This window comes from Plectropomus leopardus, chromosome 17 (genome assembly GCF_026936395.1).
Source record: "Plectropomus leopardus strain MGB_pleo_1.0 chromosome 17, ASM2693639v1, whole genome shotgun sequence".
Taxonomy (NCBI): domain Eukaryota; kingdom Metazoa; phylum Chordata; class Actinopteri; order Perciformes; family Serranidae; genus Plectropomus; species Plectropomus leopardus.
In genome coordinates this window covers 6,207,664-6,222,780 of record NC_142192.1, presented here as the reverse complement: position 1 = coordinate 6,222,780, position 15,117 = coordinate 6,207,664, and the positions used below count along the sequence as shown (strand labels likewise).

The 15,117-nt window shown below is 38.5% G+C and overlaps 1 protein-coding gene and 1 long non-coding RNA gene across 5 annotated transcripts in view; one reads left to right on the top strand and one right to left on the bottom strand.

Moving 5' to 3' along the window:
• The window catches only part of col22a1 (collagen, type XXII, alpha 1), a 74,793-nt gene that overhangs the window by 5,782 nt on the left and 53,894 nt on the right, over positions 1–15,117 (top strand). For both annotated transcript variants that reach the window (XM_088090000.1, XM_088089999.1), the window contains exons 4-8: positions 2,727–2,807; positions 11,985–12,096; positions 13,894–14,017; positions 14,270–14,545; positions 14,655–14,735. In XM_088090000.1, the coding sequence (XP_087946126.1) occupies positions 2,727–2,807; positions 11,985–12,096; positions 13,894–14,017; positions 14,270–14,545; positions 14,655–14,735 (674 nt within the window). The remainder of the gene's footprint in view (positions 1–2,726; positions 2,808–11,984; positions 12,097–13,893; positions 14,018–14,269; positions 14,546–14,654; positions 14,736–15,117) is intronic.
• LOC121957877 (uncharacterized) overlaps positions 1–15,117 on the bottom strand; it is a 90,329-nt gene that overhangs the window by 57,796 nt on the left and 17,416 nt on the right. The window contains exon 7 of one of the 3 annotated variants that reach the window (XR_006106796.2): positions 13,921–14,037. The exons of the other annotated variants lie outside the window; for them this stretch is intronic. This is a non-coding gene — a long non-coding RNA (uncharacterized LOC121957877). Of the gene's footprint in view, positions 1–13,920; positions 14,038–15,117 lie in introns of those variants that run through there. 3 annotated transcript variants of the gene reach the window in all.

Below are 15,117 nucleotides of genomic sequence, written 5' to 3'. Positions count from 1 at the left end.
CATGTGTGGCCTTGCTTACCAAAACATACAGCATACGCTCAACCTCACGTGACCTTAGCAACAGAGAAATATCACAAGCTCTTGTCTAACACCTGCAGTGTGTTTAAAAAATTCAGCAGCCATAATGATGACAGGTAACATGGGTGACATATGAATTAAAAATGTATCGGGGCCTGGCTGCAAAAGAGAAAAATGGTGGTATCAGCTTCTTGCTGATACTATGAACCTGTGTTGGACATTCATTTCCAAAGGCAGGTTTTAACATTGCTTCCATTTTAACTCACAGCTGGATCCCTAAATTATAGCTCTAGGGCCACGAGTGCAGGGAGTAGTTCAGCTATCTAACATGCTAAGTCTCAGGGCTGAGCGACAACACCGTCTGTAAAAAAGGGGTGACGCACTTCCATTCATTCACAGCATGGTAATTTTTGGTAGACTCTCTGGCTTTATAAACAATAAAAACCAAGTATCTTTTCTGAGATCCTTAATTATCACTTCAAAAAAGACTAAAACAGAAAGGAAAAAGGACTCCTTTAACTGCTATCCAAACTGAAGACAGAAGACAAAAGACAAATTCTTATCAGCTGGAACAGGAAATAAATCATTTTTCACATGCAGAGATACCACTTGTAGAATTACTTACAAGTATGCAAGTGCCGGGAGTTAAATTAGCTGCTCAGATTTTCCTATTAGGCATGGTCTGGGCTTTGCATGGAGCAGAAAAACAAGAGTCGTGGTCATAATGAACACGGCACAGGTTAAAAGCCGCTCCGACAGGAAGATTTTTATAGCCGTGATTTAAGAAGATTGTAGGGTTTGATAGTAGATGTTTGACAGATGCTTGATCTATTATGGAAGTTGGAGTGTCTCACTGTGATATTTTTGGGCCGCAGATAGTATTTAGGGCTGACAGTTGGGACGCAGACTAATTGTCGGGCTGATGCGAGGGTTTAATGAGAAGTTCGTCTGAACAGATTGATTACAAACTGATGACAGGATCCTGATTTGCTGTCGCACCTAATCAGCGATGTGAAAATGTATCGTCCCATGTGGGATGGGTGAGAAGGTTCTTTTCAAATTCACCTTGGCATATTGGGAAATGAATACAGGGGAGCAGAACAAAGTCATTTTTGAACAAGTTTGTCTTGATAGATCTGAGATGTTATTTGTACAAAACACACCAATTATTTAGAGGGAGTGGGACATTCTTACTTGTTGCAGCCTCAAGTGGAATGTATTTTTGGTCACTCAAATGGCAAAAAAGGAGAAAACATTGTTTATCACCCTTGTAGTATTGAGACATACAGATAGTTTTGGATTATCTATCAAGGTTTGGTGATATCATCTTCTGATTTCTTACACCACTCAAATGCAATGAAAGTAATATAAATTTAGTTTATTGTGCTCACAGACATGGCTAAGGGTTGATTTATAGTTGTGTATCGGGCCCACATAGAGCCTGTGAGGTGTTTTCACAGGTGGCCCACAATGCTGTGAGCATTTACTAGTGCAGTAGTTTACGTCACTCCACAATTACACGTCCAAAACACGAGTCGCTGGTAGGGTTTCTGCCAGTGTGATGAGTTAAATGCAGTCAATTTTGATTGATTCAACTAAAACACACGAAACATTGTTTGAAAGTGACAATACTGAACAAAAGTACAAAAGTCAGCTCCACAAGGTTCACAGACAAAACATGTGCCATTTTCTTGGCATGTTTTGCCCACAAATACAACCTGCTAAAGTTATTATTAGCATAAGCCTATGATATGTTAATAAGCCCAGCAGCTTGTGGACTATATGTCGGTATAAATCTTACACAAGACTTAAAATGCAGTTTTGCGGGGGGGTTATTGTCTTTGCATACTGTATCCTATCTGTAAAATTAAAGTAAATAAAAGGTTCCAATGAGGGAAATGGTTTCAGTTTAAAAAAGAAAACAGGAAGTCTGCGTTGCTGTGACGTTTAGTTACTTCTGGGAGGGAGCAGGCAGACAAGGGCATAGAATACATGTTTCCTCCAGAAACTTAAGGATGCCCGTTTTTTTTAAATGTAAATGTTAAGTGCTGTGAGAACCACAAACAAAACTCACCACCTCTGAGTGACATATGTTTGTTATTTTTGGAAATTTGTATGAACCCTTTAAAATGTCAGCCACAGCCATATTGTTTACATCTAATAAAATAAACAGGATTCATATCTGCATTCCTTAGCAGTAAAGCTGGTATCTTGACACAAATAGAAAACACCACTCCTACCAATAAAAACTTAACCTGCCTGTTTTGGCTTTCTCACTGTCATCACGGTGACTGAAATATGTGTGTGTGGAAATATAAAACTGTTACTGCTTCTCGGGCTTGTGGAGGTGCCTCCTGCTCCTGTAGAGCTACACACTCCACACCCCAGACATCAGACGGGAGAGATGGAGGGCAGTCTGTCTGCACCAGTGCTCTTTAGATCACATATCAGTCCAGAGGCTGTGTTCAATGAGATCACCGTTTCCTAAAACAATCCAACAATTCACACTTTTTTCACCTGACCCCTCATAAAGTTCCAGAATGACTGCTCCTACTTGTCATGAAACAATAACACAGGATTAGATATCCAACAGGAAGGTTACCCATAAAAGTGTTTGAACAATTCTCTGTGCGTACCTTATGTTCCCACAAGATCATCAAATTCTGATTTATAGCGTGTCTCACTGAACTATTGTCCTCTCTCCTCAGATGTCCTGTGTCCAAACATGAAGGTTCAACCTGATCGCTTCAAGCCCAACAGCACCAGTTATGGTCTTGAGGAGGTTCCAGGTATGTGCAAACTGCTGCTTTTCTCACGATGACAAGTAGAGCTGGCAGTACTTGTCAACCACAAAGTCAGCTCATTGTTTTTCAAAGCATATCCTACACACACCACACTCAGCGTTTTATATAAAGAGACACTTTTTATATGCAAAGATCTTGACCATTTTTGCTCACAATTTCCCCCACGTCTGATTGGAAACGGATTGGTTTTATTCATGACTTGGAAAGTGCTACCTTTCTGCCACATTCATTTTCTGTCTTGTTTCACATTATAAAACTCAATATACTTGCAAAAACCAAACTGCGGGCAGATTAGAATTTACTTGCATTTTCCCATTTTACATCACAGCTAATGTTTTGCAAACCAAGCTGCTGTGTTTAAGATGAACTTTGTCTACGGTTGCAGGCAGCCATTGCCTTCTATCAATTTTCATATGACATACAAAATCAACTATTAGACTCTTTAAACTTGCTTGACTTGTGCAATCTATCACACTGAATATTATGTTACTAGCGATGAGTGAGTACACTATTATCTTTATTTTTTTGACCAATTAATTTATCTATATTCATAGCTGTACTCAGAATGGGCAGACTTAAAAAGTAGGTGAAGTTTAAATCAGAAATTGGTGGGACCCAACAAGAAGTTGATATTTTCAATCAGGCCCCCAGGAAAAGAACCAGAATTTGAAACCAATTTGATGTAGTGACGAAACTTTGTAACTATGTTCCATCCCAAGTCCTCACATATCACCACTTTGCCAGTGGACTTCTGCATCTATATTTTACGCCATTGGTATACACCTGCATCTGCTGGTGATGTTTTGGAATGGCACAGCCAATGCCAGTATGTCAACAAACATAACAACATAACATAACATAACAAGGCTAGAATTGGGCAACAACAGCACGTCGTTATGTTTAAGCAACTAAAGCACGAAGCAACCAATGCCGGTACGTCGACAAAAACACATGGTTGGGATTAGGGTACAAAGGTGCAGGTAATTAGGTTCAGGCAACAGAAGAACATGATGAGTTTAAGAAAAAACATCATAGTTTGGCTCTACATTCATGCGGCAAGCAAACACCAAGCTCACAGGTGAAAGTCCTGAGTTTGTTGGACCCATCCCACCTGCCCCATAGGACTCTATTTTAAGTTACAGACAGCGTTTCAACCTTATGCTGTCCAGTGGCGTATCATACAGCCTTGATGAATCAGTCCGGCTATGTTATCAACTGACACTGCCCACCCCTGTATTATATTGCCGTGCCTGGAGCCGTCCGTCCAACCAGCACTGTAGCATGCCACCACAAAAGGTGGCTTTAGGCATCATTCTTACACTGAAATTACTGAAAAATCGGCAGTACATGACAACTTTGGAAAGAGAACAGGCTGGAGATGCCATTGGGCTCATAAATACATTTCCGCATAGACTTACATTGTAAAAGAGACATCAGTAAACAATGGCTACATTATCTGGCGCAACCCTAGCTAACCGAGCTAGTCATTCCTGTCAAAGATGGCCCCAAAGTCCCATTTTTGAGAATAAGCCTTTTTACTTTCTTGCTGAGAAAAGCTTACTAATGACCACAGAAATATTGTGTTTGTCCAACTCAAAAGTTTTAAGTGTAAAAAACAATAAGCTGGCCATTTCCCCTTGCTTCCACTTTTTATGCTAAACTACTTTAAGCTAAGCTGTCCATGGTAGTTTTTATTTATTTTACAAACATGTATGTACAAACTTGTCCCCTAACTCCCAAAAAGAAAAAGAAAAAAATGTATTTTCCAAAATGTCAAACAATTTTCAAAGGCGGTAACATTTGCAACTGTTTCTTTAAATGCTACTGTGATTTTCAAGTTCTATAGTTGAGATAGTTATCTACTAAATAACACGCATTACTAGTGCTCCACTACTTTTTTTATTTGATTTTTTATTTAACGTAGCCCAAGCTGCTGAGTTAAAGGTTTCTCAGAACTCTTGAATAGCGTTTAACCAGAAAGGTCGGATGTTGTTATAAGAATGTCTTTTGGGGGATCTGAGTTCCTGTCTGTGTCTCCCACCCACATCCATCACACTGAGAGAAAAAACAGATGCACTGGCATGACTGTTTGGACTCCTGCTAGGTTGAACTTCATGGAAAGAGAAATGTCAGAGCGGTGAAAGCTGTGTTTCAGAAAGTTTGACTCTAAACAAATTTGGCAGGGGCAGTAACACCTGATAATCTGGGTCAACTGATATGGCTTTTTTATTGCAAATTAATGACATTTTGCTGATTCTTTCATGCAGGTATTTACTTTGTTTTTTCCCTCCAAAAATAGTAATCTTTGTTTCTTAGGAAATATATTCTTGTCAGGCTTTTAAATCCTCTATAAAAACAGCAATTCATGGATCAATAAAGCTCTGCGGTTGGTTACTCAAATTTAGCTCAAGTTTAACTGAATTTTCTGAAAATTGGCAAAGGAAAATATGAATTTATTTGCTTTTCCATCCAATACTGTTATGGGAATATTAGAAGTTGGCTTAGCAAGACAAGCAGTGGTTGAAAAAATAGAGCACAATGAGATTATGTAATTAATAGAGCTCTGTCAAACCTCAAAATAAGGAAAATAACAGATGTATAGTAATGGAGAGCACACTGTACAATGGAAACAGAGTTTTGAACTAATATTGCAGCTATGAAACACACATATTGAAACCATAGACTGCATATAATGATGGATTATGCGTCTTCACTTTCCGCTACTGTATAAAAATGAAGCAAAAATATCATGGTTACGGTATGGGGTTTTTGTCATCTGAGCAATCATAAGCCGAGCTATTGAATGCAAGCACACTAATTGGGAAAAAAAACTCTTGGGCAAACATCACCATAATAAGAACAACCTAAAATGACAGATTTTATCTTTGTGAAAAATGCAGTTGAAGTGAACTGTGAGATTTTAGTTTGGCCCATGTTCCATACCTTTAACAAGGTATCTGAATTGGTTCAATTTGTTTTGAAAACAAAGGAATGTACCAAGTTAAATTTGATAATTAGAAAATCATCCCAAAAAAGTATGTAGTAAAGTAAAATAAAGTAAAATAAAGTATGTCCAGAAAACTATATTTTTAATTATACTATTTTTGTGTTTTAAACTATGTTACAAAAAAATATAAATACATACATACATTTTTCAGCTCCTTTTAAGGTCATTTCTTGATTGTTTTTGTTTAATACTTTTTTTTTGCTTATTTCCTGGAGAATTTCTTGTAACTTTTTAATACATTTTTTTGGCAAATTTTTGGTTTTGGTTTGGTTGCTCGTTGCATTCTCCCCATGTTTTTGAAAGAAATCAAACCAATCTGCTCAGGTTTCAAAGAGTTAACATGTAGGGGACAGAGTTTATGACCTATACCGCAGCTAACAACCAGGGGGCTACCCAGATGTTTTGGCTTTACTTTTAAAGGAATTGTCAGGAAAGGAATTTATATAAAGATGTCATGTCATCTTTATATAAAGTCCATGGGCTGGATCCTATCACAGCACGAGGCAAGGTTCACTCTTTAACAGTTACCTGTCTATCACAGGTCACTTCTACGGACAATTTAATCTGATTCATTTAACTTCCATGTCTTGGGACTGAGGGAGGAAATCAGGGCACCTGAAGGAAATCCATTCAGAAACAATGTGCAAACTCCGCACAGACTGCAGATTCACTGTCTGTACTTTTTGCTTTAAGGTTGCTGTGTCAACCATTGAGCCAAAAAATTTATTTCAAATTGCCCATATGCATGGGTTTTCTCAAGTTCGCCCCAGATAACACGGCCATTTTGGGCCCATACCCACGTGGTAGCCCCAGCATAACCCATGTGGGGCCCACTTAGGTAAATGTGGCCAACTGGCATGGGACCATCATGGAACCCACTGACAATCCCATACAGGGCACAGTTTTCAGGCCACTTATACCCCCATGGGCCCCACATACAAATGCTGACAGGGATATACTGGAAATATTTAAATATAATACAAGTACATCAAGTAGTTACCACTGAAGCTAAGTAAGGGCTGCCCCTGCTGATCAGAGAACGCTTTAAGTGTGATGTCAAAACTTCAGACTTGTATAAAGTTGTTTCTACAAATTAAAGTGACCTCTGGGTCAAAGTTAAAGAACAGCCCATAATGGGTTATTGAGCAGAATAGAGCATTAGTATAGGCTTTCAGATCATAGCTGTCAGCTTCACTTCCCACTGTCGAGACATATTATCAGATAATCGCCACTGGGCAAGTGCTAATTATGCTAATTATGGCTTTTCTCGTGAACCTCAGAGGAATTAGAACTTCAGATAAATCACTGAAACCCACTCATGCTTCTCGCTCAGATGTACCACTCTGTCAGATGTGCTGTAAGCACTCTAATTGGAATAAATCCTTTTGGGCTGTGTTTTGTTTGTTTTTCCATTACAGTTCTTGTTCCACAGGGAAATTATACGAGGAAATCTCTTCTTGTAACCAAAAGTTAGGTTATTGTGGAATAAACCGTAAACATACTGGATACTGGACTGATTTATCTTTCTTTTACATTTAGCTACATGTACCACAAATGAAATGGTGCTCCCTAGGAGCTACTAGTTACTATAATTACTTTAAATCCTTAGTAACTGTTATAATGTAAGATCACTAATTTAGAAATGGACTTCTATATCGTTACCATTCTCACATTATGGTCCAAGGACCACCAGGAGAACCCACGGTCCTTGGAGGCTCACAACTTTTTTTTATCTAGTGGCTAAAACTGGAAAAAGTGTTGCATCCTTTTATATTTCCACATCTCACTGGGAACTAAGGGTTTGCTTAAACCAAACCAGAGTTGGTGATTGTTGGAACCATAGAAATACAAACCACATTTAAGAGACAGTTGTATTTTGTGTGTTTTACAAGGATAAAATTACTATTTAATTAAATGGTGCGATTCTGGTTAAACAAGGATGCTTCACTGTAACGGAAAAGGTCTGTCTCTGAAGGGATCCTACCAATATTTTGTAAGAAACTTCTCATAACAATCTGAGCCCGTCAGTGGAAAAAACAAACTTTTACTTGCCCTGAGTGTTTATATTACAGCTTTTTAAGTTAGCTAGCTTTGCCAATGGCTAGGGAGGATATTCAAATTATTTCACAGCACCCTCGTTCAACACCAAACTCAAAACATTCTGTTCCCATTAGTCACTTAGACACAATATTATCCTTTAAGTCTTGATTTTTAAGCAGTTCACGGTAGAAAAGGCTTTGTTTTTTTCCCTCAGCTTAAAAGGATGCAACGTTTTGAGGGCGATCCCTTAAAAAACGGCTTTATATGTAAGAATACTTATTGATTTTCTCTACCTCCAGTATTGCACAGACAGCTGTGTCATCATAAGATCTCAGAGCAAAAACCTGCATTGGGTCCCAGACCGCTGTTATCAAACGGCGGTCTGAGGTCTGAAGCTCCCTGACATGACAAAGATGTCTGGGGTTTTACCCAAAAGTAGTAAGTCTGTTACTGTGGCCACACTTTGAGAAATACATTGTCAAACTTATTTGAGTAAAGTGCTTTTTTCAGATTGTGGGTGAGCAGAGATTTTCTCTACATACAGAGAAGTACAAGACAAACAGTATTTATCGTCCGTACACCAGCAGCTCCTGCAGGCTCCCACTTATAATTACACAACAAATGTTCTCGATGCTGGTGCAGCTTGATTCTCCGTGAGAAATGTCAAGACTATTTGCCACTGATTATGATTTGACAGCCAAGAGACCTGCGGTTTGAGTCAGACTTGTATTTATCATCTGCTGTCTAGTCTGACCCCTCAGGGTACTGAGCACGCACAGGAGGCTGCAGAGTGTCTTGTGGCTCTGCGCTCACTATCGGCTGCACAACTGTTGCCATCTGCTCTGATCAAAAGAATGCTGTGTGTGTGCCTTTGCCTTTTCCCAGTCAGTGAACTCATCTGGCTTTTCCCGCAGATCACCCCATTGGTCGTTTTTGGCTGTCCAAAATAACTTTTTGGGTTGATTATACGCTATCCACTGCCAGTCCAAATTACAGCTCTGTGCTGAGATGGCCCCCAAACAGCCACAGAAACGGCGCGGTGAGTGAATGTGCACGATGCAAGCGTGGGGACAAAGAGAACCCAGGCCAGCAAAAGTCGCAGCTGCACAGCTTCCTCGAGCAATAAACCTTTAGCGAGACTGATTTGCAGCAAAACATCCCATTTGTACAGCATCAACAATGCTCAAGTCACCTCACCTTTTACTTGCTAAATTATTATCACTGGTCATTGCACAAATGCAAGACTTCTCAAAGTAAGCTGAGCCTTTTAAACCCAGCTTCAATGGGCACATTTTCATTGGTCGTTTTCAGTCAGCTGCATGTATTCTGTTGTGGTTCTGCAAATATGTCCGTTTGTCGTTTAGTATTAAAAATGGGAAAAAATGTTTTGCAAGTCACAAGTAAGTCTTAAGTCTTTGCACTCAAGTCCCGAGTCCTAAACTTTAAAATGTCAAGTCCTTAACTCTTTGAAACCTGGAGCAACATCACTTTCCTTGTGCTGCCTTCAGATGCCTTTCACTAGTATTTAAATCTTTAAACCTTGAGCAAATTAGTACAACTTCCTTCAAAAAACGGGGGGAGAACAAAAGCAATGAGCAATTTGTCAAGAAATGTTCCATAAAACTGCGCGACCTCCGGTAATGTCAAAAAATATTTTTTTTAAATCTACTGAAAAAGTCTCAGGAAAAAGAAAAAAGTCAGGGTAAAAAATATATTTTAATCATCATTATTACATATTTAAAATTATGTCACATAATTATTATCATCATTATTTGGGCACTTTTCAAGCATTTTTTAAGATTTTTTTTTCATTGGATTTATTTGTCAAAACACTGTGTTGGAAGTTGCTGAGTAACTTTTTGCAAGTTTGCAGTTTTTGTAGGGGAACAAAGGGGTTTTTTTTGGTGTGATTTTTTTCAACATGTCCTCAGTTACAAAACATTACCTCTTCATTATTCTCTCCTGAAGCTAAACTGGTTGCTGTCAGATCTTTTACCGTTTTGTCCAGTCTAAAGTCACCAAATTTGTGACTTGAAACTTTTTCAAGTCCATGTCATGTGACTCGAACCTGCACCTGTTGTTTCAGATATGCTAGTTTTCTAAGGCTGTTGTCTTACCACAAAGCAAGCATGTAGTTATGCTATAAAACTGCTGATAAAATTCATGAGAACATGAAATAAACACAAAACTAACACTTTAACCAACAAGTGACAAGAAAGAAAATTAAGTGACAAGGTACACCATTTATCTTTATCCAAGTTAGGAAAAATGCATTTGTTTACTCCAAGTTTTAGGCTTTGGCATCTTTTGTGTTAACCCTCCTGAAATGTTGTGGGTAAATGTGACCTATTTTAAAATATGAAAATCTCTTGAAAATATTTTTAATAAATATTTTTTTCAGCATAAAACTTTTTCTACTGAAATGAATCCACTTTTAACTTAAGTAAGCAATTTAAAAATGAAAATGGTTTGTATCATAGAAGTACTGATAGGGTCAAATTGACACAGCAATGACGCTGGGAAACTCAGAAGTGTCAAATTTAGACCATTTGTTTCTTTGCAAATGTGAAACGTAAGTTCCTATCCTGAAGAGAGAAAATGCTTAAAAATGTAAATCTTCTTTTCTTTTTAAAGTTACGTTACATGGTATTTTGTATCTATGTAATTCAAAATTTCATTTAAAAAAAAAGTAAAAATATGTAGGCCTATTTAAAAAAAAGAAAACCTGACATGATCTGTGAGAGGTGAATAACACCACTGCATGTAATATTTATTGAATTGTTAGTAATTGTGTTAGTAATGAGGTACAAAAAATGTTTATTCTGATTTTTTGGTTCCTAACAACTTCTGTTTGATTAAACATGAATCCGGTCACTCAGAAATAATCTTGCTGTAATGACAAATGAACATAACAAGTACAGATTCATAAGTACAGAACATTCAAACTATATTATAAAACTCTGGTTATTAATTCCCATATTGATACTAAATTTATGACAAAAATACACAAAAAAGATGAGAAATCCTAGGCACACTGTTGTTATGTTTTTAAGCAAAGGCAGAGACAGCACCATCTCCTGTCTAGTCGAGGTGACTGTCAAACATACAAGGAAATAAAACTGTATCCAAAAAAAGAACAGAAGTGTATAAAAAATGTTCATTTCAGCACAGAGACATTCTCCTCCTGTGGTGAGTGCATAGTAATCTGTTATCCCTAACAGTGCACCTGAGAAACTTCACCGTTAGACAGAGTATGTGGAGTGATGCCTGCTCCCTCCAGTCTGTTGTGATGGCTCTTGTCTTTAATGTTATTTTTTACTCTGTTGCTAATGGCGCAGGGGCAGCCTGTGTGTCTTACCACCTGTTTCCAGGCTATTTCTAATGACCTCCACTAAGCTTTCGCCAGACTCTCACATTACCACCTTAATGTTCCGGTTTCCTCTTTGGAAGATTAGTGCACTGCTGTTAATATTCCCAGCGGAAACCTCGCATTTCATAGACTGTACTGCATCACTAAGGCCATGCAGGAATATGTTCTGCTGCCCTGGTCCTGTTGGCTCATTAATGGCACATTCTGCTTTCAGAAGAGCTCAATGCACACAACATAACCACCAGCTTTCAGCCAGATCTGCTGGACAAACTGGCAGCATTAGTGCTGTACAGGCTCTCATCCTGCTGGCATTACCATAGCTACAGAGTTTGTTTGTTGTACAAGGGAGTGCCCTCTCTAAACCACCTAAATATGACCTGTGGTTAGACCACTTTAAACTGCACGCTGCAGGGCAACATACACACACACGTGCGCACACTCTCAGACTGAAACACGAACATTAACAGCAGCCTTTTTTTTCCTCTGGCGGTAAATCAAACAAATTTTGAGTGGCTCTTTTTTCCAGTTCTTCAGTAATACTGCATTTTTAATCACTCTCCAAAAAGCCACAAACACAGTGGCTGCAGGGTGTGGTGGGACTGACCCAATTAAAACCTCAGTATACCCCAAGAAATCTGACAAAGCCATAACTAAACCTCAAGACTTAAGAGCCCTGTGTGCGTATTTATGTGTGTGTGAGAAACTATCTTGAGTCCAACTGGGCTATGTTACTGTGTTGCTGCAGGGTTTGACCTGATGGAGTACTTCAATGTGAGAGATATTCTGGGAACCAAAGTTGATGAAGGCTCGAGCGCTTACGTTCGCCTTGGTACTATGCCCATTGTACAGCAAACAGAGTAAGTGACCACCCTGTTATACAACAAACAATTCTTTGCATATTTTCCTGTAAATATTTGTGATGATGTAACTTCAATTTAAGGCCAGAGAGACCTGTTAGGGAACCCTGGGGGAAAAAATTATTTTTTTTTCTTCTACGCAAAAATATACAACATTGATTAAGGTTTTTAAGCTACAGTTGGTGATAGTTAAAATTAACTTTTTGTCATATTTCCTGAAACTGCCACGGCAGCCACAAAGAAGTAAGTATAGCTTGTGGAAAAAAAAATAAGATTCCTCCTCCCACTCACTGTGCCTCTAATGGCTTTTGCAAAAATCATGAAAACAACCAATAATAGCTAAGGGGTCTCTAATGCAGCTGTCATCATGTCAAATAAGTGCTTGTGAACTGCAATCACACTGTCAAAGTAGGCAGCACTGATCAAATCTAAATCAAGAGTTTGATACTGCGTTGCCTATTTCCAGCTTCAAATGTATTCAGAAAAAAACTTCAGTGTACTCTTTAGCTGTAAAATGTGAGTGTTTTGCTCTGTTTCAGCTCAAAGGTTTTCAACACTGTTGCCAGGTTGCAAACTTTCTCCTTTTACATCTAAAGAGTACATAGAAATATATATAAGTGTACTGTTTTGCTTTAAAATGAGAATTTTTTTGCTTAGTTTCAGCTCGACTATTTCCAACGCGTTGAACTTTCTCATTTTACAGTAAAAAAGTATGCTACATTATGTGTCTGTGTACTGTTTCTCTTGTAAAAGGAGAAAGTATGTGGCCACCATGTTGAAAACAGTCAAGCCCTGAAGAATCACACCCAACACCTAGAGCAAACTTTGTTATTTTACAGCTAAACATTACACTAAAATATGTTTCAGTGTGCTCTTGAGCTGTAAAAGGAAAAAGTTTATACCTACCTGGTTGAAAAAAGTCAAACCCAAACAAATTACGCCCACCACCTGGAGCAAATTTATTCAATTTACAGCTTAACAGTACACTAAAATATGTTTCTGTGTGCTCTTTAGCTGTAAAAGGAGACAGTTTATGGCCGCCATGTTGAAAACCGTCGAACCAAAATGAAGCACTGCCCACTGGCACTTTCCACTTTTATAACTAAACAGTACACTAAAATATGTGTCTGTTTGCTCTTTAGCTGTAAAAGGCAAATGTTTGTGGGCACCAGGTTGAAAACAATCAGGTCAAAACAAAGCATTGCCCACCCACTTGAGCAAACCTTCTTGTTTGACAGCTTAACAGTACACTAAAATATGTTTCTGAAAACAATTAAGGACAGTAATAGGCAAAGCACAACAGACTCTTGATTCATATTTTATCACAGCTGCCTAGTTCGACAGTTTGACTGCAGTTAACAAACTTGTGACATGATTGACCACTGCGCTAGAGACTCCTCATCTCTGATTGGTTGATTTTGTTTTAGTGCTGTAATTCTATTGGATGCATAATGAGGAGTAGTAATAAGTTTGTTTTTTTTCACAGATTATCTGTCTCATGTACTACTGTGTGGATGTAGTGAGAGTGCCAGCAAATCTGACAAAAAGTTATTTTTTTTAGAAAAATGATAAACTACACCTTCAGTTAAATGTGTAAAGCAATGTCACTCTGCTTAGGGAAGTAGGAACAGTATTTATAGACAAAGCGGTTACTAGGTGAAACACAGACACTGTTTGATTTTGAGTTTGTAATTCAAAGTCTAAACTTTGATGGGGTCACTGCAAATGTGTGTTTATCACACAAGTCAAATAACGCACAGTTTATGCTAGCAATAACAATGTGCTTTTATTCTGCAGGGATGTGTTTCCTCAGGGGTTGCCAGATGAATACGCCTTTGTGACGACATTCAAATTCAGGAAAACCTCGAGACGTGAAGACTGGTACCTCTGGCAGGTTTTTGACAAATATGGAATCCCACAGGTGGGTCAGCCAAATGTAAACTGTAATAAATGTGACTATTTCAGTCAATTATAAAGAGTAGGCTCAACTCAGTGACTATTCAGATCCATATCAAATTATGTGCACAAAAAATAAAAATGGTATTTTTACTTCTAAAAAGCAAAGGTTTGCGACATTTCTAAACATTGTGCCTTATATTGGCTTTAATATTTACTTGACTAACATCCTATATTTTTCAGCCCCTATCATTAACATTTTCCTCTGACTTGTCAGGTGTCCATCCGCCTGGACGGCGAGAACAAGGGGGTGGAGTACAACGCTGTCGGCCTGACAAAAGATGCTGTCAGAGCTGTGTTCAAGAACCCCGAAGTTGAAAACCTGTTTGACCGCAGCTGGCACAAGATTGCCCTCAGTGTGGAGGCCAAGTCTGTGTCTCTGTACCTGGACTGCAAACACATCCAGACTCTACCCATCGAAGACAGGGAGGATATTGATATCCAAGGGAGGACGGTGATTGGGAAGAGGCTGTATGACAGTGTGCCAATAGATGTGAGTCTCTGCCCTGCATGTGTGGTAGTTTAATATACTCACACTCCTTTAGCATTGGCTACTGAGGTTGACATGTTCATCTATTTTTTTGATATCTGTGTCCATGCAGTTTGACCTCCAGAGGATGATGATTTATTGTGATTCCAAGCATGCAGAGCTGGAAACCTGTTGTGATATACCCAACGGACCTGTGAGTAGTAATTGTTTTCTACTTGCATTCGTCTTGTCTTTATCCAGTGCTACCTGGATACTTGGATTTTTAGCTTAAAAACAGCAAAGTAAACATGAACATTTAATTTTTGGCTTCGTTACCTGCTGTAGCTAACATGCACCAAGGCTACTTTTGTAAAGCAATTAAATACTACCAGTATTGCAAATTTTTACCACTTCACTCTACATGTTCCAGGCAGAATTAATAGAATTTTCTTCAAAAAACAATTCATACACTCGTACAAATTAACAAAAATACTCTCAAGCTTCACTTGTGACCCACTAAAGTGTGCACTGGTGTCTGTAGCTGCAGAGACCCTGCCTGTAATTTCTTATTTCGCTGTGCCGGGACTTCAGTGGTT